This window comes from Anthonomus grandis, chromosome 13 (genome assembly GCF_022605725.1).
Source record: "Anthonomus grandis grandis chromosome 13, icAntGran1.3, whole genome shotgun sequence".
Taxonomy (NCBI): domain Eukaryota; kingdom Metazoa; phylum Arthropoda; class Insecta; order Coleoptera; family Curculionidae; genus Anthonomus; species Anthonomus grandis.
This window is the reverse complement of record NC_065558.1, coordinates 4,909,571-4,937,553: the sequence shown is the minus strand read 5'-3', so window position 1 is coordinate 4,937,553 and position 27,983 is coordinate 4,909,571. Positions and strand designations below refer to the sequence as shown.

At 30.7% G+C, this 27,983-nt stretch overlaps 1 protein-coding gene across 2 annotated transcripts; it reads right to left on the bottom strand.

Moving 5' to 3' along the window:
* Positions 1–255: 255 nt before the first annotated feature.
* LOC126744270 (palmitoyltransferase app) lies at positions 256–27,983 on the bottom strand. 2 transcript variants are annotated; one of them, XM_050451644.1, is made up of 11 exons: positions 27,682–27,983; positions 27,361–27,551; positions 27,142–27,302; positions 26,898–27,082; positions 26,695–26,806; positions 20,565–20,728; positions 20,384–20,505; positions 20,236–20,332; positions 15,152–15,260; positions 8,456–8,852; positions 256–5,016 (listed from the first exon to the last, which is right to left on the bottom strand). In XM_050451644.1, the coding sequence occupies exons 2-11, from the start codon at positions 27,519–27,521 to the stop codon at positions 4,902–4,904; spliced, it is 1,623 nt and encodes a 540-aa protein (XP_050307601.1). In that variant the 5' UTR covers positions 27,522–27,551; positions 27,682–27,983; the 3' UTR covers positions 256–4,901. The 2 variants fall into 2 exon arrangements, with proteins under 2 accessions (XP_050307601.1, XP_050307600.1); XM_050451643.1 differs by having other exon boundaries at positions 27,361–27,529.

Below are 27,983 nucleotides of genomic sequence, written 5' to 3'. Positions count from 1 at the left end.
ACTGTAAAATTCTTTGGCCTAATTCTGCAAATTATATTAAGATTGCCGAGAATCGCATTGTGATTAGACATTACCCCGATTTACGCAAATTATAAATATTTCCACTAATTTTGTTTCCACTCATATCTTGCAGTAAATAAAGCCGTGCTTGTTTCTAGACTATTTGTTGTTTAATTAAGAAAGAGAGGAATAAAAACCTAGAAAAATCAATCGGAGTAATAAGGAGATTAAAGGGGTAATAATAAAACACAAGCCTAAAGAAAAACTAAACTTTATATAGAACAAAAAAAGAATTGAAAACAATTATTATCGCACAATAGCAATTAACAAAATGTACGAAAGCCAAATAATATAGTATGTGAAATAATTGTATTGTCACTTTTGCATATTTTATTTCGTTAACAAATTAGTAATAAATAAATAAATTAACAAGTACAAAATATACAAAAAAAAATCAATATTATAAGAAAAGATTTCTACTACGGCAGGGAACAACAACTAACGCAACAGTAAATAAAGAGAAACAATCAAAACGTTTGATTTTTCTTTTTATTACGGTCGGAGAGTGTCGCCCTGTAAATTGCATATTTATTGAATAATATCTTAAAATATCAAATAATTATTTTATTGAATTTTAAGCAGTAATATTATTCGGTTAATAATATGGCGTGATGTTTGAGATCTTTGGCATCCCAAAAAGTCTAAAGTAGCCTCTACTGTAATGATGTCAAGAAGTATTATAATTATAGTCAATAACAATTCATTGAGGGGCAGTCAACATTTTTTTATACTTGGGTGGTCCAGAATAAGAACTTATAAATTGTATTGTTGTTTGTAAATAAGTGATTAAAAATAAATTTGCCCGAGTCCAAATGTTGGTAATGGCCAAGATGTAGAGAACTCTTTGAAGAGTATCCGGCTGCGTTTTCAAGGAAAATGTAATAGTTTATTGGAATTTATCACCTTAATTGCTAGTAACAGTTTTTTTTAATCAAAATTAAAATAACATTTTAAAATTAAATTAAAGGCAATTGTTATGGCAACTATTCGTTCTAAGGGTGCAGAGGGTTAAAAAATGCTCCGTATCATTAACTTTTAAATTAAGGCCAGTTTACTTAAATTGATTTACCATATTTTGAACCAGTCTATGCATTTAGTAAAGCTTTGTAAATTTTTTTAGTAAATCTTTGTATAAAGTTTAATTTATGGTAAAGCGTGCAGACATTTTAAGTAATAACTCATAATTAAATAAATTTGCGTCCCATTAAATGACACCACTGAAAATCAGTTTGAATTTGAAATATTTGCTGTGGAAACCCATTTTGGGTTATTCGTTTACTTAGTTAGGATCTATAAGGGAACCAATGAGTGAGAAGTCATACGAGAGTCTATGTTGACAAAAATCCGTTCAATAAATTAAGAAATGAGGATTTTTATTTTCAATGAGTGCCTGTAAGAATCAAAATAACTTGTCCCTTATTGACTATTGAATGTCTTAGGTTCTAGTAGTCAAAACTTAGAAATTCTTGGTATATGGACTCCTCTGAAGACTCTTTTAGTCTTTTCTGTAGAAATGACTAAAATCCACTCACTAAAAAACAAGATATTGAAATGTATATTCGAAGAGTGCCTTGAAATGACAAAATAATTTATAAATATTTATATGATTTCTGATATTGTTTGATTACGGATGAATAAAATAAAAATCGAATCCTATTTAAACTAGCCGACGTTTCGCAAAACACATTTGCCTCTTCAGGGCGCATATAAATCCTGCATGTCTATCATAAATCCCGTTGTATTTAGATACCTTTAATTTCCTATGTCCATAGTGTACCCGGTTTTGAAGATAGTATTTTTTACGCGCCCTGAAGATGTAAATATATTCTTCGAATATCGCAAACCATATAAAATAACTGGTCTCTTTTTGGCACGCCAATATTTTGAGTTCTAGTAGTCAAAATTTTGCAAATATTAATTTATCGACTGCTATGAAGGTTTTTCTAGTCTTTTTTGAAGAAATGACTAAAATCCATTAACCAAAAGTCAAGATATTGGAATTTTTATTCCAGGCGTGCCACTGAGAAATAAAATAATTCATATCTAATTGGATCATCAAGTTCTTGGATTCTAGAAGCTAAAATTTAAAAATTATTAATTTAGGAATTACTTTAAAGGCCTTTTTAGTCGTTTTGTAAAAAAATGACTATATATGACTATATATCTTATACCCCAATATTTTGGCTTCTAGTAGTCAAAATTTTGCAAATTTTAATTTATCGATTGCTCTGAAGGTTTTTCTAGTCTTCTTTAAAGAAATTACTAAAGTCCCTTCACAAAAAATCAAGAAAATGGAATTTTTATTCTAGGAGTGCCAATAGGAAACAAAATAACTTATCTCCAATTGGCTAATCAAGATCTTGAATTCTAGTAATTAAAATTTAAACATTATTAATTTAAGGATTACTTTGAAAGCCGTTGAAAGCGTTTTTAAAGAAATAAGTAAAATTCATTCACTAAAAATCAAGAAAAAATTGAATTTTTTTCCAGGAGTGCCTGTAAAAGACAAAATAATTTGTTTCTTATTGGCACGATAATATTTTGGGTTCTAGTAGTCAAAATTTTGCAAATATTATTTTATAGATTGCTTTAAAGGCTTTTCTAATCTTTTTTCAAGAAATGACTGAAATATATTCACTAAAAGTCAAGATATTGAAATTTTTATTCCACGAGTGCCGATAAGAAACAAAATAATTTATCTCTTATTGGCACGCCAACATTTTGGCTTCTAGTAGTCAATATTTTGCAAATATTATTTTATCGGCTGCTCTGAGGACTTTTCTAGGCTTTTTTGAAGAAATTACTAAATTCCATTAAGTAAAGGTCAAGATATTGGAATTTTTATTCTAAGAGTACCTGTACAAAACAAAATAATTTTAAAGGTATGACACGTTCAGCACAAAAAAAACTTTAGAGTAAGACTTAGTGGTCCTCCTCCCTCACCTATAAAAAGGTCTGTTCAATTTCCGTATATCGTAGCAAAGAACAGAACCTTCCCGATATCAAATAAGGTATTTTTTATTTGAAAATGGGTCTTCTGTAACAACTTTGAAATACATCAATGATTCGGCATAATAAGTGTAATATTTACACACTTCGGACAAGCAGAACCTATTACTTGGATCCACTAGTGTACATCAGACACCAAGGAACAGTCGAATTTTTATTTGACACAGCGAACATGAACCAAAGACAGAAAAGACAGGTGATGGCCATCGCTTTCCGGGATCTGGACTGATAGGAGGGTTGATACGTATCGACTATCTAAAAAGGGCAAAATGGTTACTATATTGAATAATTGGACCGATTCACCATTGAATTGCAAAATTAATGACCATAAAAAAGCTATGGTGTAAGTTGCGTTTTATTAAATAAATTGTGCCCCATGAATTTTGTCGAGGCCTTTAAGTCCAGATTGGTCTTTAGCAAACCTGCTCTCAATAAACTTCAAATATCTAAGAAACTATTTAATCAAGAAATATCAAATAAATTGCAATATACTAAGAAAATAATGGTATATAGATTTCATTTAAGATATAAAGGGATCGAGATAAAAGCATCCAAGTTATATGGCTTCAAATTAAGGAACAGCTAAAAATTCCTTTCATTTTAAAATATAAAGTAATAAGACGATTTGGCGAAGACATGACTGATCTATCCAGTGCCTGTTCGTATATAGTTTAGCCTAGTAACTATAGTTGGAAAATCAGAAATTACTTCAATTGCCTGGATGAATTAAGAATCCATTTCCAGGCAATTCCAGAAGGCAGAAAAAACGCCAAAATACCATCAAAGAAGAGAAGAAGAAAAAAAGACAAGAAAAGAAGGATGAAAAGCCTTTAAGTATTGAAATATGAAACAAAAAAGATACTAACATCTAAGGGTGAGAAAGAATTTAAGGAGATAAGCCTGGACGAAACCGCAAAGGCTTGTTAGAGCCAATAAAGATATTCTCTAGTTGAAAACAAGATAAGAATAAGAAAAAAAAAGAATCTAAGAAAGAGAAAAATATTCAATAAGTCCAAGGGTGCTTAAGCACCAATAATTCAAACAAAGAGATAAAGAAAAATGAAAATATTTAAAAAACGAAACAGCAACAGAAGAGGAAATAGGAGAAGAATTAAAAGAAAGAAAGAACAAACCAAACTTTGAAGCATTTTCTACTACAAACAGATCCCAAATAATCTTCTAAAGGATACAAATAATATTAAATGCTCTAAACATAAATTGACCAGTCTCTAGTGTGTTTAAATATTTTTTTAAGTCAATAATATTCCTCTATAACAAACTGATCACTAAGTTCTCATTTTAGGTTGTAATATTTTAAAACGAAAACTATTTCCAGTGGCGCCCTTAAGGACTCTTAGTAAAGGGGTCAAAACTAAAACAATTTATAAAAATTTCCCTGCACACACACACACGCACACACCTATTCTGGAACACCCTGTATAGTCATTTTTTGTAATTTTGATTAAAAAACATTATATACACAGTTGCATAACAAAAAAAAAAAGTTCAGTCAACTTTCAATACATATCTGAAATTTAACACATTTACAATAATTAAGGAGTTGGAGGGGAGGGGAGCGAAAACAGTTTTTAAACTTAACCTAAAGGCGCAAACGGCAAAAATCGGCGATCATCTTAGAAAATACCTTGATTGAATACTATACAAAAATAAATATTATCTTATATATGTATATATAATATGTATATATAGTAAATAGATTTACGTACGCGAAGAAATAAAATTGGAACGAAATTAATCTGGTCCTACAACCTATATACAAATTTGAAACAAACTCGGCAACACTGGTTCACTATTACAGCGTTGCCGAGGCATTAAACTACCACTTTCATTAGCGCCGCCTGGCTACTCGTTCCGACACTAGAGTCCTCTAGCGAGTCTAGGTCTAAAGCACTCTCGATCATTGTGGTGTCTTGTAGTAACCTTAATCTGAAATTAATGTATTACATTAGAATAATACAATTTTATATCGTAAAAAAATACACAACAGATGCACAAAATTTACTTAATGGTATGGAAAAAAAAATGGAATTTTCAGTCAGATATGATTAAAAAAAAATAGAAGCGATCAATATTGGATACATTTCAGTTAAAGACGATTGCCACAAGAAGAAACAGTTAGGGTGGTATGGTTATATACTTCATTGTAGACGGTATTCAAATTAGAATCCTGACAAACAGAATATTTTTGTGACGCAGTTAAGGTTCTGAGGAAAGTCATTAATATATCTATCCATTCACTTTTTGTACGATTTTTTATAAAATTAATAAAAAAACTACGTGTAATTAACATTTTTGAATGTTAAGGGCATGATTATGTTTCATACTATCATGGTTTATTTAAACAGGTTATAGAGAGTCTCGAAACAGAAGAAGAAGTCGGAAGGAAATTCGTCATGGAAGGAAACCAGTATGGAAAACGAAACTGTCCAAATTTCAACAGATCCCCATACTGAAGATAATACTTGCTCGGTTTGCAGTGAAAAGAGTTCCTTGCTTAACGGAATTTGCAAATTTTGTAACAGAAAACCACAGATTCTTTTAATTAGAGATGAAACTAAAAGCAACTTAAAAAACCAAGCTAAGAAAATGAAGCAAATATCGAGTGTTAAATTCCCTCCATGCAATATAGAGGATACTGTCCGATTAAAAATTCCCGATGTTGGTAGAGGAAGAGGTGAATTTAGAAATGTTTTAATGTCAATAGTGGTCAGTAGCTGTAACTTATTAATTTATGACATATCTCTTTACTAAATGCGAATTTGACAGATTCTTAGTACAAAATATGTCATCGAAAGACTCTACTCTTAAACCTATTCAAATTTTTCCTAAATCAGTGTCCTTTAAATTTTCATCTTTAAATTCCTTTTATTAAAATTGACATATATGTGCTAAGGCTCATAATTTGAAACTCAACCCTCCAAAATCATATCTCTTATCTCTAGGATCCAATAGATATAACATAGAACATGTTTCTCAAGACTTTGTGGTTAAAATAGATAATACAGTAGTACCGGTGGTTAATGAAGCAAATAATTTGGGTATTATTTTTGATAATACTTTATCTTTTTCAACCCACATAAACAAAAAATTGCCCCTGCTTATATGCGCTTAAAATACTCTAAAGCGTCACTTACCAAGTGAAACCAAGTATTTTTTGTGCAACTCTTTATATTATCATTGTTTGATTATGGTGATGTAATCTACAATAACGCAATTACATTTTCAGTTTCGCTGCTATATTTTTCCTTTAATATTTGCTACAAAAGTCATATTACCACATATCTTATTAATCATTTTATTCTTTCAATGTCAAATAGACCCAAATATCACATGTACTCTTTCATATATAGAATTTTAAAGTCGGGAAACCCACCATATCTAAGAAAACTTTTCAATACGCATGACCATAATACCAGACGGTTTAATATTTTTAGGGTTCCTCAACATATAACAGCAGCTTTTCAAAAATCATTTAGTTACGTTGCAGTTCATTTGTGGAACAAGTTGCCTCATTTTGTTAAAGATTATTCTTTTTATAAGTAAAAGAAATATATAAAAAATAAGTTTATGCAGTCACAGTATGATGCCTAATAAATAAATATGTAATGGGATGAGTGTGAATTGGATTTTATGTCAAAATTAAAGCACAGGTAATAATTATAGTGTTTTTGTACCTACATTTGAATTGTACCGTTTTATCCAAAGGTCACTGGACAGATCTAGATTCTAGAGTTATCCGGATAAAACTAGGTTTATCCAATTTCGGGTTCTAACAATACCTTCTATAATAAGGCCCGAGCACTTAACGCGTGACGTCATCATATGTAGGCCTAGGCATTTAACAGTGTATATGTATAAATCATCAGAAGTTTAAACGTAAAATGAGCGTAGTATGTGAATTTTCTGAATGATATTTAAGGATTTCTGGTTTAAACAGGGCTGCCAGGACGTGAACTAAACCCTTAGTCGCACCCCATTCCATTTTTTTTTGATAAAACAAAATTTCAAAGCAAAAACCTCTTATTGTAATTGTTGAATTTTTCTTACAATGAGTACTCGTTTTTTTTTTCTCAAATACAGTGTAATCTGCATATAATGGACTTGAGGGGACCAAGAGATATAGTTACATACCTGAGTGTCCATCTTATAAGATGAAACAAATTATGTATGCACAATTTAATTAAAAATTATGCATACTACATAATATTTTACTTTGAATTGAGTGCTTTTTTATATAATTGTTTTGCAAAATAAGTTTAAGTTTATTTAATTTTGAAAACACTTCAGTGCTGTTCTCTTCCTGTAGAAAATAACGTAATGTTTCTGTGGTTACCTCGGTTTCTTCTGCTGTATCATCTTCAATATCTTCAACTTCTTCTTCTGAAGTGTTTGATTTACCAAATCTGCATCAGATAATTCTTCTCTTACAGTAACGTTCTTATGGAAATTAACGAAATCTTCAAAATCCTCTAAAACCATTATTTTGTTTATTCTTATCAGCTCGGCCAGTGGAAGGTCATCTTCAAGATCGGATTCCATAGTAGTAGTAGTTTTTGCTTTTACTATCCCGGCATGACGAAAACAATTATGGATCGTTTGCGTAGAAAGCTCATTCCATGCAGGACTTAACAAATGCACAGCTTCCAAAATCGTAATGCTTTTGTGAATATTGGTAGTATTTTCCACAGTCTCCATTATTTTCATCAGCATTTGTTTCCTATAAACTTGTTTCAAACTCCAAATGACACCCTGGTCCATGGGCTGTAGTACTGATGTTACATTAGGTGGTAAAAAAACTAACTTGACACAATGGAGTTTAATTTCCGGATGAGCCGGGCACTTATCTACTAGCAATAAAATTTTTCATTAAAATTAAGTGCTTACTTACTGTGCTTATTAGTCATTAAGGACCAATTGTAATCATTTAATGGGTTTTGTGTCTGTGTATTGCATAAATAAATAAATAAGTATTTACCAGGCAAAAACAGTCTCTTTTGGAAAACTAAACACATGAACTTCCAAGGTCCGTTTTTAGAGTAATTTCCCCGACATCCAGGTGCACAACACTTATACAGCATAGTCAGATTAGTTTATTACAGATTTTAATGTGTAAAAATGAAAAAACAACGGAACCGACAGTAAAGGCGGGATGATAAACAACCTGTAGCCGACTGTACTATGTGATCCACTTTGTTAGGCCTACGTATGATGATGAAAGGGGGTATTGGTACTAACCGTCAAACTCACTTGTATGCCCTATTTTATTTTTCTATTCCCAGTGTTTAACTTATCTTATAAAATACTATATTATTCCTCAGTATGAATAAGGGTAAAAAAGTGGAGTGGCACTACTTATACAACTTACCTACTAGCGCTCATCAAACTATTCTCCTTCTCCGGCACGGTCAAATCGTTATGCATCGCGTCAAACTTAATCTTCTCACCCCCGTTCAACAAACGGGTTTCCCTCAAAACCACCGCGTCCAAACACAAATCTTCCCCCATATTGTTGATGGTCGCAGTTGAGGATTCCTGCTGATTGATGTTCTCCGCATAACTGTGCGATTTGCTCAACTGATGATGATTGGTCAACAGCAGATTGTTGTAGACCGGCGATTCGTTGTTTAATGCCGGTTGACTTTTGTAGTGATTGACCGAGGAGGACGAGGTGGAGGAATCCTCTAGACGTTGCAACGTTGCGGGCGCTGTTGCCAATGGATGTTCGTTCGATACCAAATGGGTAACGCTGCCGGAGTTACTCTCTGAAATTCGAGGTTAATGGTTAAGGGTTTTGTTTAGACTAAGACAATTATAAAAAGTCTTAATGCCAATGATACCTTAGTTTTATCAGCCAATAAATCAATAAAATAAAGAACACTGCGGAAATAAAGCTGCTCATTCAGAAATATTAGGATTGTGAAATAAGAGACGACCTCTGGTGGTATAAGTGATAAAAAAGTGAATAGAGGGTACACCATTGTAGATGTCTCCGAAATGCATGAAATATATGGAAAAATTTGTGGGTATGCCAAAAAATACTCGCACTCTGCATTTTAAACTTCTTTATAAAGAATATTCTATTAATTTATTATATTAAGTTTTATGGCCCTGTGGGTTTGACCTGACATTATATAACAATAAGGTATTGTTTCAGGACAGACCTTGCTATGTGTGACTATTGCTATTTTCGAAACTATAGGAGATCCGAGAGCAGTTAAATTAGAAAAAAGTTACCAATGTTGATGCTTATTATAAATCCTTTTACAGCGTTGCAAAATGTTTATTAGTTTGTGAATTACAGGGTGATTTATAAAAAACACCAAATCTATTAATTTTAGAAACTTACTTTTAATTACAAAGTTTTATATTTTTTGTGCTCTACAAAACGTCACCTTTAGTTTTTCTTATGATATTTGGTATCTTGGCAACGGCTATCAACTTCTTTTTTTTTAATACGGACCTGCATTTTTTATAACTTATTTTGAAAGCATTTTTTATTCCCTTTAAAATGATGAACCTCATTCATATGTTTCCCAACGTTTCAACGTATTAATAACCATCATCAGGAATTTTTCCTTAGTGCGATCTGACTTTTTCAATAGCTAAAAACTTAAATACTTTTAAATGTTTATTCTTTTCCTGATGATTTAAAAGTTAATTAATTAAAACCTTAGGCTTATTAAACTAGTGGTTATTTGTGGTAAACCCGATGAACCCTAATCTAAATGTTAAAAAATGTATTTTTAAATTATGATACTTATTGATATAATCCATTCAATTTAGTTGGCTGTCACAGTAGTTATTAAAGTCTGCCTTGTCATGGTTACCAAACAAAAATAATATTTTTGACAGAACTCATCAAGCTTTCGCGCCAGCTTTTATTCATATTAATATTTGATTGGTAATAAGGGTACTTTAAATTGGCCCGCAAGATCGCCTGACATAATACCCATGGATTTTTCCATATGGGGTCTTATTAAGAACCAAGTTTATCAAACTACGCCTCAAAATTTCGAGGACCTAAGTTTAAAAATAAGAGAAGCGTGCAATAAAATTTCAATTCATTCAACAACATTCAAAATTGTAACAAATGCGCGCAAATGCATACAAAATAATGATGGTCATTTCAAACATTTAGATTAATAACAATTTATTTCATAATTATATACATATTATTTAATAGCCTTTATTTATCTTAAATAACTTCTGGATTTATTTTTGTTCATGATTATATTATTTATTAAGTTAGTCAGATTATCGTTGTAAGCAATAATGTTATTCAGCAGATGATTATTGAATAAAAAATTAATGACATCCTAACAAATTGTACAGTCCTTAAAGTTTATTTAAAAAACCAAGTCATTTTGTGTTTAACATGGAATTATTATTGATATTACCACTTTTATATTATTTTAGCGTTTATACATATTTTTGAATAACAACCAAAAAGATAAACTTTTCACTGTATTAATAAGTAATTAATTTAGAATTTAGAAAAAATCATGTAACTCACATCATATTAAAGATTTTACAACGCTATAAAAGGATTTAGAATAAGCAGCACAATTGGCAACTTTTTCTAATTTAACCGCCCTCGTATCTCCTATAGTTTCGGAAATAGCAATAGTTACACATGGCAAATAGGACACCTTGTATATGTATACAGGGTGTTTCAAATTCGACCCTCAACATAAAGATCTCGGAATCTATAACAGATACGAAGATGGTTAAATTAGGGCAGTAAGTTGAGAATTTTTGAGCTTAGAAATATGTTCAAAAAAATACGACATTTTTAAAAATCGATTTTATTTTTTATAGCTTATTTCTTATCCGATTTTAAAATAATTTGCACTTTCGCATTGCCACTTTTTTCATCCTAACTGATTGTGTTTTTAGATTTTTAATACGACGTTTCGTCTTTTGCCAACCATCGTCTACTCTGTTTTTCAGGTACCATATTAGATTCTTACTGGTAATTATTTTTTTTCTAAAAGTCCGAATTTTTGGAAAAAAAACTAAATTTATCGAAGTAGGCTGCGATAAAATGACAAGACAATATTTAAACTGTCATAAATATCATATGTTTTAAATATGTATAGGCATGTTTTATTAGTATTGTAGTACAAAGTGAGTGGTAATTAATAATTTAAGCAAGTATGGTTTTTATGAATGAAGAAAAGCGAGATATGATTAAAATTTATTATAAATACGATAGAAATGTCCTTAGAACGACAGAAATGTATTTGTTGACGCAATTAAAAAATTATTTAAAATCCTCCACATAATAGTAGTAATAGACTGGAAATAATGGTCCTCTAAGATGTCCGGCAAGATCTCCTGATTTAAATGTTTTAGATACATTTTTATGGGGAACACTAAAGGATCAAGTCTATGAGAGGGCGAAATTTTAGAATATTGAGGTTAATTGTTAGTAGGATTGATTTAGTAGGGAGTTTAATAGATTAAGTAGATAAGAAATAAATCGTGCGGTGCTCAATATTCGTATGAGAGTGCAATTATTGTGTCTTAGTACACGGGGACAACAATTTGACCACTTAATATAATTTTATTTTAAAATAAATGTTTTTTGGTTGTTTTTTTAAATATTTATTTATTTACTAAAGCTCGTTATATGAAATAATTTTTTTTTAAGTTTCCCTGGTTTTTTTTCGAGTAAATAAATTAATTTAGTCTCTTTTGAAATATTTACAGTTGTCTCAAAAATAATAAGGGTGTAACCCTGAAGTCATATGTGCACTACTATGGTATGGCATTGCTAGTATTTCTGTCTATCTTGTATTGCGGCAAATTTATTTTTTCCTAAAAATTCAGGTTTTTAAAAACAAGAAATATTACCTATAAGAAAAACAAAGTTAATGATGGTTGGCGAAGACGAAACGTTGTATTAAAAATCTAAAAACACCATCATGCACGAAAAAAGTGGCAATGCAAAAGTGCAAATTATTTTCAAATCTAATAAGATCATAAAAAAATAAATTCGATTTTTCAAAATTTCGTATTTTCTCGAATATCTTGGGAACCACTCGGAATTTTTAATTTTTTTAAACGGCTCAAAAATTCCGAACTTATTAGCCCTAATTTAACCATCCTCGTATCTCGTATAGATTCCGAGGTCTCCATATTGAGGGTCGAATTTGGAAGACCCTGTATACATTTTGTGTATACAAACCAAATTTCAAACCTCTAACTCTTTTGGTTCTTGAGATATAAACATTTAATTCCCTAAAATAATTTTGTCACTTTGAAGGTCAATTTCTCTATTTCTAAATGTTTGTCCACTAATAGGGCCTTATTTGACAATCCCAAAAAAAGACTAAAAATAAAAAAATGTGTTGCCAAAGCGAACATACCATGCCGAAACTAAAAACTTACCAGCAAACACCACATAAAAGTGCCCAAAACACCATATCGACCGTAACCAACCGAACCAAAGTCCAAGGCGGGAAAACGAAAGCAGAAAAAGTGTTAAAAAAACTAAAGTTTCCTCTTTGGTTTAAAAAGCTGGATTTTGTGTCTGGATCATGATCATTTTTTTTTTGGTGTAGCTTGTCTCGCAACAAAACAATATAATATAGAGCCAGAAAGAAAAAAATCAAGCTTTCCACTTTGACGACAATACTTAAATACCTACTTATATATCACGAGAAGCTCATAAAAAATCTAATAAATTCTAACGTTTTGATAATATTTGTATAATATGTTATCAATCAATAAATGCTTCGGTAATAAGGTACATTTATAAGGCGAACATTCGGGTATAAGTTATTCATATCTAAACGCTATTATTGCTTCTACAAATGTTATTTTATAGGGACATATTACCGAGTTTAAAAGATCACTAGGGCACAGCACGACGTATGCAGACATAGGTAAGATTGTGCTAAATACGTAATGTATTAAATTTAATGAATAGCGGATGCATCTATTGGCATTAAAAAACTGTTCCAGAGAGTTTTTCTAAGAAATAATTTACAGTCAGTTTTTATATGAAAAATCAATGAATTACAGCATTTTTGTTTTAACATAAATTTTTATATAAAAATACAACTTTCAGTCATAATCATTTAACTAAGCCAGGCAGTTTAATGAGGTTTTCACTCAGTTAATTTCATATATGAACGTGTACTGTGGCTCAAAAAGCTCGAGAGTTAGGATTAGTTTTATCAATGCAAGACGAAAAGTTATGGTCTTTTTTATGGATCACTGGAAAAAATTAGAAGGAAACATCATCGGATTTATAAAGTAAGATTCGTATACCGAACGTAATTTCACAAAATCCCAATACATGCATCTTTACTAAAACCTAGAATTATCTATTTTTATGGTGCCAATAAGGCGTTATGTGATGGATAGCCAAATCTGATCACTTCAAAATGTTTAATTAAAAAACTTATTGGCAACACTCTGTAAAATGACAAATTAATAAGATTTACCATTCTCCGCATGTACAGTATTCCACAAGAGTTTGGAAATATTGAATAAAATTAGCATTTACTCTCACAAGTTTGAAAGCATTTATCAATACATATTTATATTTTGTTCACATGAACCAATTCTTTATTTATAAGTAGGTTCACAACAGTTACGGTGTAATGTTGCGTTCTGCAAATCTTTTTAAATATATCAAGAGGATGCCGGAAATAATGATCCAAGATGACCTAAAGACTAAAATAAATAAATGAAGAATATCAGAATAGCTCTTCAAAGAAATGGTCCATGTCTTCTCAAGAATGAAAGTAGAGAAATAGTAATGAAATAAACTCTCTAATAAAATAAAAGTCAGAGATCTCAAATTTCTTAAATTAAAGAGAAAGAATTACACGTGTTTCACCCATACTAGGAGATCCATCATCAGATCCACTGTAAAAAGAAACAGAAACAATAAGCTTTATAAAAACCTCAAAAATCCCCATTGAACCCAAGAATACCACACACAGCACCCTCAAAAAAATAATGTATGTGCAGGTATTGTGAAAAATCGAATTATGAGTTACTTATTTACATAGGAAAAACACGCTCTCTCACAATCTCACATGCTCAAAAATTAAACAGAAGAAGAAAATAGACTTATTCACGTATTTAAAAGAAATATGAACTCAAATCTATAATGCTACCGTTCGATATACTTAATTTAAGTTCAATAAGTTTTAAATATAATAATTTACTTGAAGTATAACAGATTTTTTATATACCAAGGAGCTGAGGTTTATTCCTTTAATCTCTGAGATCCTTCTTTTCTATGGCCTACATAACTATGTTATGAATATTAAAATTGTGTAAGTTTTTTTTCTTATTTACGATATTAACTAATACACTACTATCTTGATAAATAAGTTTTTTTCTCATATAAGTTATTGCATTGAAAATTACTATAGATTTTATTAGTTTTCTTGATGGATGTTTCCAAACTTTTGTGGAGTACTCTATATGTATACTTCTTAGTCCCAAATAACTCTATATAACATAAAACCGATCGTGTACATAACATCCCTTTAATCCAACTCTGTCTGAACATAACTCTGACTAAACTCCGCCCTGGGATAACCGCTGATCATGACATTCCTGTCAAACCTATCGTGCGACCGGTCAAACCTCACGTGTTTCACGTGATTATGATTGGCCAGATCCTCGAGCATCACGTGGGTATTCTCGTAAATGCAACTGCTCCGCGGCCGTTGCTGTTTTTTTTTTTGCCCGAAGGTGGCGCCGTTGTACCGTTTCTCGGGCGGCGTGTACGGTCTTGTAAAGTCGTCGGGCGTATGGGGGAGCGGCGGCTCTCGATGCCGCCCCTCGTAAACGACAAACCGCCCCTCGAAATACTCTTCCGCCCCATTATTGTGATCGATTCGTTTCAGTTGCGGCATACTACGGCTGTTTTTCACTTCACCACCCCCGTAAATGGTCATCGGACGTTGATATAAATTATAGGGGGGCACGAGGGGACGTTGTGACGGAATAATCTTCGGTTGGTTCGCGCAGTTTTTCGTCGGGATCATTTGCTGCGCGAACTGTAGATGGCGCTTTAACGGACTGTACGTACCTGTTATTTCGGCGGTTTGCCGATAGATGCCCGGCAGTTCTGACACGGTACCGTTGGTCGTGTGGTTGTTGGTGGCGTTGGTAGTGGGGTGAAGAAGGGTGGAACCGTTCTGGAATGTACAAGTTTCGATGTTAACTAAAAGCGATAAGATTGTGTGATATAATTAATTCACACCACCAGAGATAGGTAAAAATAAAAGAGAGACAATAAAAAAAGAACCAATAATGTCATATTTCCCCCTTCACTAACAGAGATTATGTCCTGCGTGACTGATAGCAAAGCTATTGAGCAGCCATGAAGTGCTCTAAATCCGAATTAATTTACGGGTAGAATATTATAGTTATCCAAATATACATTCATATGACTACAAATCATCTTCTCAAAGAACAAGTTGGCAACATGCCAAAGGGGTGCAAGTTCTTGAAATCACCAGTTTTCAATTAATTTTCAACAAATTTCGTTAATATGTTCTGGTCTAAAGATGTATTGATAATGTGTGTCAAGTAAGTTATGACCAGTGGACAGTACATCAAAATTATTTTAATGCTTAATATATCTCCACTAGCATAAGGCGAAAAAGCTAAAATTGATTTCTATTAGAATGAATTCAAAAGAATCGACTCCGGTCATTTTTTTTAAATAAGAAATAATGTATTAAGTTGTTATATGGCTGAATGAATAGTTTCGCTGATACTACAAATTAATTGTTAATTAAATCAGGGTTGCACCAACTATCTGGTAAGTAATTCGACTGTTTTGAGCCAGTATCAAGATATTTTGATTCACGAAAAATATATTTATTAGATAAGCGGTCTGTTATTATAAATTCAAAATATGCGCTTTTTTCATGTTTTATGGCAGAACCAATAAAATTTGTAATGTTTTATAAAACTCCTATTGAGTTGGACTATTCGTTTATTTTTAATTTTTGTAGTGCTTTATCGCGTAGGTTCACCATAAGTCGGATATAAGATATCAACCAAAAACTATATTTTTTCTGGCCAACTATTTATGTTTTTTTTTTTGGAGCGATAAGAAAAATTATGTTTTAAGGAGGTAAAGACGGCAAGTGACAAATATTGTCGAAAATTACACTCATCCATCTAGCTACATTTTCATACTTTTCCATACTCATCCATTTTTACTTGATTACAGTGAAAACAACCCCTCCAGCTATCGAAAAGAACCCCATGGAAAACCACCAGATTGACAAAAACAATACAAATTCTCTTCAATTCACGTTTAAAAAATAAATCTTATTTGCCATGCAGTTAGTAACCTCTATATAATAAAGCCCTTTAGTTGAATATTATGTCAGTTTGACAATGTCATTATTTCGATGATTATAATTTTTAAGAAAGAAATATGTCGCGCTTTAAAACAGAATATATAAAAGAGATTTGTTTTAATCGTTATTTGAGCAATTTTCTCCCTAAATTACACTCGTGCCTAAAAATGTTAAGATAATTGTAAAATTCCTCGACTCGAAAAAGACTCCGACGGAGGAAGGCCACTATTACGCCAAAATATGGAAATGGACTCCTATTGTTTTTAGAAAAATACGCTTTTAGGCAAAATTAGCGAACATTTTCAAGCACTTGTATAATTAGGTAAACCTCCAATTAGTTGGATAGCTAACTAAACACTGTCCCATTAGATTCAGTATATTTTGCCTTTATCTAGTTTTTCTTTAACTATATCGCTATTAACTTAAAAGATTAGAAGTGTCTAATACATTTTGACGATGCTCCCATTGGGATAATATTGCAATATTTCAATTTTAATATATTGGTGATAATTCTTTGATTTCTGTGCAACACAGGTGCCTTTCTAATCATACGTATATTTAAATAAATATTTTTAAAGTCGGTGTTAATATAGTTTGCCTATTCCTATAATTATATTAATTTGAACATTTAGAAAACCAATAATGTATTGGCGGGACAAGTTATTTCAATTATAATTGTTTTAGTTTTATACTATATATTAGAACTATGTACAAAAAAATTGAAATAAAAATTATTCCATATTAATCAATGATTATTTTAATATTCCAGAAATTTAAAATAATTGTCGATTTTATGCCACGCTTTTGGAGTCATTTTTTAAATATTCCAGGCATGTCAAATTTGAATAAACTAAAGAATACAAATTATTTTAAGTGCCTGGAATATTTAAAAAATTCCTCCAAAAGTGTGAAATAAAATCAAAAATTATTTCATATTAATCAATGATTATTTCAATATTCTAGGAATTCCAAATAATTGTCGATTTTATTACACACTTTTGGAGTCATTTTTTAAATATTCCAGGCATGTGAAATTTGAATAAACTGAAAAATAAAAATAATTTCAAATACCTGGAATAGTAAGAAAAAGCCTCCAAAAGCGTGGAATCAAATCCAAAAGTTATTTCATATTAATCAATGATTATTTTATTATTCAAGAAGTTTAAAATAATTGTTGAGTTTATTCCACGCTTTTGGAGTCATTTTTTAAATATTCCAGGCATGTGAAATTTGAATAAACTGAAGAATAAAAATTATTTCAAGTGCCTGGAATATTTGAAAAATGCCTCCAAAGTGAGGAATAAAATCAATAATTATTTCACATTAATCAATGATTATTTTAATATTCCAGAAATTCCAAATAATTGTCGATTTTATTGCACACTTTTGGAGTCATTTTTAAAATATTCCAGGCCTGTGAAATTTGAATAAACTGAAGAATAAAAATTATTTCAAGTGCCTGGAATATTTGAAAAATGCCTTTAAACGCGTGGAATAAAATAAAAAATTAATTCATATTAATCAATGACTATTTTAATATTTCAGACATTTCAAATAATTGTCGATTTTATTGCACACTTTTGGAGTCATTTTTATATATTCCAGGCATGTGAAATTTGAATAAACTGAAAAATAAAAATTATTTCAAGTGCCTGGAATTTAAGAAAAATTCCTCCAAAAGTGTGGAATAAAATCAAAAATTATTTCATATTGATCCTTGATTATTTTAACATTCCACAGATGTCAAATAATTTTTTATTTTATTCCACGCTTTTGGAATAATTTTTCAATATTCCAGGCATGTGAAATTTTAATAAACTAAAGAATAAAAATTATTTCAAGTGCCTGGAATGTTTGAAAAATGCCTCCAAAAGCGTGGAATAAAATAAAAAATTATTTCATATTAATCAATGACTATTTTAATATTTCAGACATTTCAAATAATTGTCGATTTTATTGCACACTTTTGGAGTCATTTTTTAAATATTCCAGGCATGTGAAATTTGAATAAACTGAAGAATAAAAATTATTCCAAGTGCGTGAAATATTTAAAAAATGCCTCCAAAAGCGCGGTATAAAATAAAAAATTAATTCATATTAATCAGCGAATATTTTAATATTTCAGAAATTTCAAATAATTGATGATTTTATTCCACGCTTTTTGAGTCATTTTTTAAATATTCCAGGCATGTGAAATTTAAATAAACTGAAGATTAAAAATAATTTCAAGTGCCTGGAGTATTTATAAAATGCCTCCAAAAGCGTGGAATAATATCAATGACTATTTGATATTAATTCATGATTATTTTAATATTCCACAGATGTCAAATAATTTTTTTCAATATTCCAGGCATGTGAAATTTAAATAAACTGAAGAATAAAAATTATTTTTAGTGCCTGGAATATTTAAAAAATGCCTCGAAATGCGTGGAATAAAATAAAAAAATATTTCATATTAATCCATGATTATTTTAATATTCCACAGTTGTCAACTAATTTTTTATTTTATTCCACACTCTTGGAATAATTTTTTTCAATATTCCAGGCATTTATAATTTAAATAAACTGAAGGTTAAACATTATTTTAAAAGCCTGAAATATTAACATATTGCTTCCAAAAGGGAGGAAAAACATAAGACAGCGAGAAGGAATACTTTATCGAGCATACTTCTTTAGGGCTAAATATAAAGAAATTATATTACAAGCAAAAGAAACAATAGAAATTGTTAAGAATATTTACGACTGATTGTTGAAGCTCTGTCAATAAAGTAGCAGTGACGCTCTATTTTATTAATGTAAATTTTAGTGCAATCAATATAACTATGTAATGAGAGTCACACAAGTGTAAATTTGACAATATCAAAAGAATAGTAGAAGAGTGGGAAATGGAAAATAGAATTTTATAAGCTTTATTTGATAACGAACTAAAATGGAAACACTTATGTGGTCTAGCTCATATACTAAATCCAATTGTTCAGGATGTTTTAGAACTTATTGATCCTTTTATTGCCAATATTTCAAACATTATTTAATATTTTGAATAATGCTTAAATTAGAATTTTATCAATAATAAAATGGTAACAAAAAACTCCAAAGAAATCTTCTTTACTTCAGAGGACTTGATATGCAATTTAAGAGCTTTCAATGTAATTCAACCCGTTTACTGAGTACTTTAATTTACAAGTTCATTGGTTATATTTAGTTGGAGCATTAATTAAACATAAGGGACACAAAATACTGCAGCCTCAAAGGGAAAACAAGTTTTCACAAAAAAAAAACGCAATATTCTATATGGAATTATTTTCACAAAAAAGCTGCAAACCTACAACAAAAAGAAAGTTTTCTAAAACTAATAAGCAATTAAAAGTAAGAAATATTTTGTTTATTAATCAAAACGATAATTTATAAATTATAATTCAAGGAATATGTTGTCCTGTTAAATTAAGACTCGTTATATCTATTATTTATTTTGTAGTTCTGTCAGTAGCATATTTTACTACCGGTGTGTGTATATCAGACTCTGTTATTTGTATACCTGTTATTTTTGGTTGAAGGTAACATTTGCTTACTGTTGTTAAATAACACCCTATCTCCAAAGTGAGGCCTTAACTAAAAAATGTGGATGCAACAATAGGAACCGAAAACATGTAAATAGTTGAATTTTTTAAATAAATAAAGTAAATAGGCAAATTTCAGGAATTCCAGTTAAAAATGCAAGGGCCTCAATGCAGTATCTCACAAATCTTTAAACAGTAATGTTAAAATTAAAAAGTCTAAAATTTAAAACGAACGTTACCTGCGGTTTTAAACCATAATTAGCGAGTCCGATAGTGGGTTCCAGCGTAATTGGATTTCCAATTTCTGATCTATAACTCGGAGTAACAATACCTCTCCTAAAAAAAATTTATAAAGATAAATTATATGGTTAATATTGCACTTTATACCTGTCTATCAGTGAAGGTGTCAATGGTCCGCACAAAATGTGAAAGCAGTTTAAGCAAACGTTCCCTTGGGAGTACGGGTTAAAGCTCTCCGGGGCCCTTTTAGTAGTAAAAGAGCCTTTAATCTAAAAAAGGAAAAAACCGTTGTTTTTTATGACAGTCAAACAAGAGATAAAGCACCTACATCTTCATTTGTCGTTTGGTTGCTAGTGGTTAAATAGGTGTGAAATCCGGCCAAACCCAATATACTCCACACACTAAAAAAGCATATTAATGCCACTATGGCGCTCGCGGGAGACTCCTTAACTGCGTCATAGAACATTTTGTCTTCTTCTCCTTCTCTTCCAACTAAAATTTTTGAAGGATTTATAGAAGGGTTTTGTAGCATAAATTAGTAAAAATGTAAAGTCGTTTAAAAACTCAAGTTTCGTCAGCAATAGATGCAGATTTAGGAGGATGGTACATCTATTGACCTTCATGTAGTGTTTTTCTTTACATTTAAATATATAAACAGAAATATTTTATTCTTCACATTACAGAAAATCTCTTTATCATTTAAAGGGGAAATATATAATATATATTTTAATTTGTCTATCATTGCCTGTTTTCCAACTCAAAACATATTATATATCTGTTTTCATAATTGATGTCTAACTTGCAATATATTTTTTGTTCTTGTAACTGTACCTTAATTTGATTAGACCTGACCTATGTACATTTTAGTATAATAAAGAGTAGAAGTATTAAGGAAATCATTATTTTCTTTAAGCCGATGAAAGAAATTCTTATGTATAAAAAATGTAAAAATATGCTTCATATTCAACAAATAAAACCTATCAAAGGCATGCTATATATAGGGTCTACCAATAAGAATGATATAAGTTTAAATTGCTAAAAAATAAAAACGAATTGATTAATTTCTATGATTGAGGTTTCATGTTGTAGTTTGTTATGTAACATTATGTTTTAAACAAAATATCATTAAGATGTCCACCTCGGCTACGGCGGCAGACGTTTAGACGATGAACCCAATTTTTTTTTTTTTTTTTGAAAAACACTTCATATATTAAAGCAATTATCTGGTTACAAAATTGATTTTTTTTACATTTTTTTTCTTAATACATATTTATAATATTGCCTATTTCATAAACTTAATAAACACACAAGTCCAATATATGAATAAACTTCTAAGCAATGCTTATATTAGCATTGGTACCGAAGTTACATTTAAAAGAAATATGTTATTGTAACAATGTGGCCATAGAATTACATATTAGTAACTTTGTTAATAGTGTAAGGATTGCTTAACCATTCTAATAAATTTATAATAAGAAACTTCTTGTTTTATTTCATAAGACAGATCATTATAGGTTTGTGTCGCTGCGTTGATTGGGTTTCTAAGGGCAATGTTTGTTCTAGCACTACTTAGTCGAATATTGTTGTTTCTTAGATTATGTGCATGTATTTTACTAGAATAAACAATAGTGTAATTTGATTTTTGTAGCTTATTAATTATTTTAAATATTAATTTTGCTTGTTCTATTTTAAGTATGTGACTAATTGAGTGGATTTTCAATATTTCAAATATGTCCCCCGCATGCATAAAATAATCAAGATTAAATAAAATCTTGAGTACTTTACTCTGCAAAATTTCAACTCTTTGAAAATTGTACTTACAACAGGTTCCCCACACTGGAATTAGGTACCGCAAGTTTGAAAGAAAGTAAGCATTATATATTTTATATTTAGCTGCGTTACTTAAGAAGTGCTTACATTTATAAAATGCTCCTGTAAAGGGAATTATCTTACTTTTTAAGTAGTCAATATGAGCGTTCCAATTAAGATTCTCATCCAGCGTAAGTCCCAAATATTTTATATTATTTACATTTTCTAAAGTCGCACCATTTAGACATATTCAAACTTGATTTATTGTCTTATTTTTCTGTTTAAATAGGATATATTTGGTTTTGTCCAAATTTATTTTAAGATTATTTTGTAGTAACCATTGACTATATTTAGTTAGATCATCATTTACCCTATTAACCAATCCATCACAATCATTATCCGAATACAATAATACAGTATCGTCAGCAAATGTATAATATTGGGCGTCTAACCCTGCTACCCGTAAACTCAGAACATACAGTGAGTACAGTAATGGTCCCAACACTGACCCCTGAGGGACACCACAGTTAAATGTTAAGATATTACTTTCTTTATTATTTACATGTACATATTGTCTTCTATTAAGTAAGTATGACCCAATCAAGGACAGTGCAGATCCCCGAAAACCCATTTCTTCCAGCTTGTTTAATAATATGTCATGATTAACTACGTCAAATGCCTTTCTTAAATCGACAAAAACTGCTATGACAATTTTGCCTTGATCTAAATTAGCTGACACATAGTTAAGGAGATCTATAGTAGCACTTAAAGTGCTGCTGTTTTTAAGAAACCCATATTGGTATAAATCGTATGAGATATATTTTTCTATAAATGACATCATCCGCCTCTTAATCACTGTTTCGATAATTTTTGAAAAGACACTTGTTATAGATATAGGCCTGTAGTTATTTAATTGGGTTTTAGGACCAGATTTATGAATTGGACATACTTTAGATATTTTGAGGTCAGGAGGAAATTCGCCTATGCTGAATGCATTATTTATAAGTATGACTAGTATATTTAATATGTACTCTTTTATATTAGTTAGATCAAGTATTGTAATTTTATCATGGCCCGGAGCCGCATTTCGTTTTAGGCTTAATATTATGTTGCTTATTTCATTACTGTCTGTCGGCTCAAAAAATATGCTATTATCACATTTAATCTCCTTAAAATCTTGTTTTAATATATTTTTTGTATCAGTCCGCATGTCCTCGATTATGGTCGCACCTACCTCCGTAAAATATTTGTTCAAACTGTCTGCAATTTTTTTATCATCATTTTCTAATAGACCATTAATTTCGATTTGGTTTATATTGCTTTTAGTAGAATTATTATTTAAAAACAGATTTATTGTATCCCACTGTTTTCTTGTATTTTGTGCTGCTTGGGCCCATTTGTTTTTAAAGTACGCATTTTTTAATGCTTTTATTTTATTATTTAGTGAATTTTTTAACCTTGTAAAATTTAATTTGAAGTTATTATTTTCTGGAGCTTTTTTATATTTCTTATACGCCAATTCTTTTTCTTTAATTAAAATTAATGGTCTGGTGTTATCCAATCATTGTTTTGTCGACATTTAATTTTTTTATTAATTGTTGATTTTATTTTACAATTGCTAATTACGTTAATTAAATTTTGAAATGAATCTATATTTTCTTCTATTAGCTTATCTTGGAGTTTTTGTTTAAATTTTTGTATATTTAGTACGGGACGTTGAACAAATATTCCAGGCTTGAATTTCCTTATATTTGTGCTTATTTCTAAACAAATTTTTCTATGATCAGATAAAGAAGTATCTTCTACACTAATATCACATTCATTTTTTTTGTTAGTAGTACAAATCACATGATCTATTATTGTTCTACTTTGTGAGACTTTTCAATCACTTTTTCTAACAAGTTGGGCCGAATTTCGCGAATAACCCTAGTTATGTTAACTTTCAACTCATTGATGGTTTGAGGATTGTTAGAATACACCTTCGACTTCACATATCCCCAAAGAAAAAAGTCTAGGGGAGTAAGATCACAGGACCTTGGTGGCCAGTTGATATCGCCATGTCGCGAAATCATTCGATCTTCAAAACGCTCTCTTAATAAATTTATTGTGGCTCAGGCGGTGTGTGATGTTGCTCCGTCCTGTTGAAACCAATTGTTCTGTTCGAAGTCTCCACCATCAATTGCAGGCCAAAGAAAGTTTGTTATCATGTCGCGGTAGCGCTCTCCGTTGACTGTCACAGTACGCCCCCCTGCATCCTCAAAAAAGTATGGACCGATAATTCCACCGACAAGCAAACCACAATAATGGCACCTGTACTAATTTCTGTCTTGTTCTGACACCAGAAGCGCCAATTTTGCGTATTGACAACGCCACTACGACAAAAATAGGCTTCGTCTGAAAAGATGATTTGTTTCCCAAAATCGGCATTTTGTTCCAACTGCAACAGGGCCCAATCGGTAAACGTTCTTCGCAAACCATGGTCAGCAGGCTTCAATTCTTGAGTTAGAACCATCTTATATGGATGTAGGCCTAAGTCTTTCTTCAAAATGCGCCACAGAGACATTGGTGAAATGCCTAATTGCTGAAAACGGTGCAAAACAGACTCATTGTTATTCGCGTCAACACTTTCTCTTGCAGCGGCGATATTTTCAGCGGTCCTTGCACTTTTTTGTCGCGTTGGTGGCTTATTATCCAGAAGAGTGTACTCCCGTTCAAACTTATTAATTGTGCGCCTTATTGCAAGCTCAGAAGGCCGTCCACGATGGCCAAAATCTTCTCTAAGAGCAGGCTCTAACCGATTGCGCATTTTCGTAATACCTTTTCACGATAGCTATACGTTGCTCTTGACTTAAACGATTCATGATGAAATGTCAAAGTATAATTAACACAACTGACGCTTGATCCGCGTTTTGACACATGCCATTTTGCCCCACTAAACTTCTATCACTATTGGTAGACCCATTATTTAACAACAATATTACAATAAAACTCCATATTACAATTCTGTCGTCTATAAATTCAAATAGTTGATTAAACATGGAAAAAGTGGAAAGGCATTTGATAAAGCTTCATTCCATTTATTACTGATGTTTAAAGCGTATTTGAATAACAATAAGCAGATATTTAAAGGCAAAGATATAGATCAAATTATTTTATATAAATAGTGTATGTAAGTTTGTAAAAAAATGTTCTGTTTTACTTTTTACAGATGACCTAAAAGTATATACAAGTGTAAAAAGAGAGGATTGTGAGATGGTTAGACTCTACAATCTGATGTTAACAACTTAGATAAATATTCTCAGGGTAATAAGCTGTACTTTAATATTAGTGAATCAGTAGTTATAGGATATGTAAAAATCTGTCTTAAATACAAATAATTAGGAATTTAGGGATAACTTTTGATTCAGAGCTTTTAAAACATTTAATAATTAAATCAATGGAATATAGTTTTATAGTAAAAAACAGTTTTGAATTAAGAAATGTAGATTGTTTAATATGAGTATATTAAATTATATGTTTGTTGAAAGATTCACATAAAATAAGACCAAATTTCATATTTTACTGTTAATTTTTTTCAGGTTTTTCCCAGAAAGTTGATGTTGTTGAAAGTTTTTTATGCCTACAAATTGATACAGACTTCAAAATTGTATTTTCAAAAATTAACTTTGACGTTATATATCCCATTTTTAATGCCAAAAAATTAAGTGCATAAAGAAGTATATTAAATTATTATATTCCAATAAATTATAATATCTAAATTTCTTGTTTTATTGTCAAACTGTTCTTTTTAGGTTTTCCCAGAAAGTTGATTGTCAGATGGAAATGGCTGGAAGAGCCAGGAGGATCCCCAGACCTTTCACTTTTGGATTTTTGCTTTTCTTGAGATAATTAAAATAAAAAGTTTATTAGAGAAAAAATTGTTGGCATTGTTGAATTGTAGCATTAAACAAATTGTTTTTTTTTTCATAGAAATTGACACAGATTCTACAATTGGATTTTAAAAAAGGAACTTTGATCTAAAATTTCCCATTTTCAAAGCAAAAAAACTCATAAAATATTTATATTAAAATATATTTTAGAAGTTTATTGAAGGGTCTACATAAAATAAGTCCAAATTTCATATTTTATTGATAATTTTTTCTCAGGGTTTCCCAGAAGCATGATTGTTAGATGGAGATGTCTGAAAGAGCCAGAAAGATCCCCAGATCTACACTTCTTGCATTTTTCCTTTTCTTAACAATTAAAATAAGAAGTGCATTTAAGAAAACAGGTGATGCATTAGCAGTTTTTAAATAAATTAACATATTGTCAAGTCTATTGTTGACATTGTGAACACCTAATAAATAATATTCTTAATTAAACAGTTTGATTTTTTGCAATATAATTTGACACTGTCTTATTAAAAAAAAACTATTTTTGATGTTAAATTTCTTTTTTTAAAAAAGTGTTCTAATCAAAACCTTTAAATAAATTTCTTCCATATATTAGCAGTGCTCTGATACTAAGATGTTTGAACAGTTCTGAAAATATCTTATCAATTTTCCAGAAAACTGTATTAAAGTACTCAAGATAAGATACAGATAATAAGGTGCTTATGGTTTTACCAAACAAACAAGTTTCTGAGAATGATTAATGGTTAATGTACTTACTTAAAATAAGGTGTGCAAGGGCACAGGCAAAAATAAATACTGCCAAAAACGCTAATGATACTATAAACATGTAAAAGAACCTATAGTTTCTCCGTCCCACACAGTTACCCACCTAAAAAAAACATCATTATTAAAAATTAATGAATATCAATCCATCAATTATTATTTGAAAAAATAATTATGATTAAATTTAATTTACTTACCCAAGGGCAATGGTGGTCGAACCGATCGACACAATTATCACAAATACTACAATGGGATGCCCTAGGGGGTCTAAATAGTTTGCAAGTGAAACAATATTTTAATTTCACCGTTTGTCCCTTAACCAACACCTCTTTTGTTCGAGGGGGAGGTCTATATGTGGGACTATTGGCTGAATTAGTAACTTCTACATAAAACAAGAGATTTATTAGCAAAAAATTGGTTGATAATGTAGAATAATAATACCTATTTGTTTTTCTACATAAGCAGCCTCTTCAGATGTGGCCCTAGGGATGATTCCTGGGTCGGTCAGACTTGTTCTTAATAAGGAAGACATGGTGAAAATAAAGAGGCATGCCCCAATAATTGGTATGGCAATGGTTACATTTTCTGCTAAATATTTACAACTAAAAGTGATCAGTCAGAGTATTTACTAATTTTTCTTGCAAATGTGAAAAGACTCACTCAAAAGCAAAAAACAATGTAGATGTCCCAGTGATGAGGAAAACAGTGATTAAAAACCAGCTCGCATTAGGGGCCGTCATGAATCTTCCTCTGCAATAAAATCTATTTCTGCCTTGAAAGATTTCATACTTTCTCGTTACTGGTTCCTGGGACATTGTCATACTCAAACCTATCAAGGATGACTTTAAATACTGTAATGAAATATTAATATAATATTGACAATATTACTCATAAAGTAACCCAGTTTGGTTGGTCGACCTTAGTCCCCATAAGACAAAGTCCTCCAATCAAATATATGAAAAAATTATACTAAGAACTTACTGCAATTCTCACTCGAGCATAAATCGGAAGGTTTCACCGTCATATAACTGGTAAAAACTATAAAAAAAAGGATTCTAAAACCTACAAACTAGAAGGACCAAACAGGAGCCTTTTAACTCATCATTTTCACGTGTAGTTTTTTGCACTAGACCATCCGATCGGTTCGCACATCGTACGGGAACACTTATTGCACATTTCGCTTCATAATTAACACTTTAATTAGCGCTCGAAACGTAATAATCGTCTTATTCTAATCAAAATAGATTATTGTTGACTGACATTCTTCAAGAAAACATTCGGAC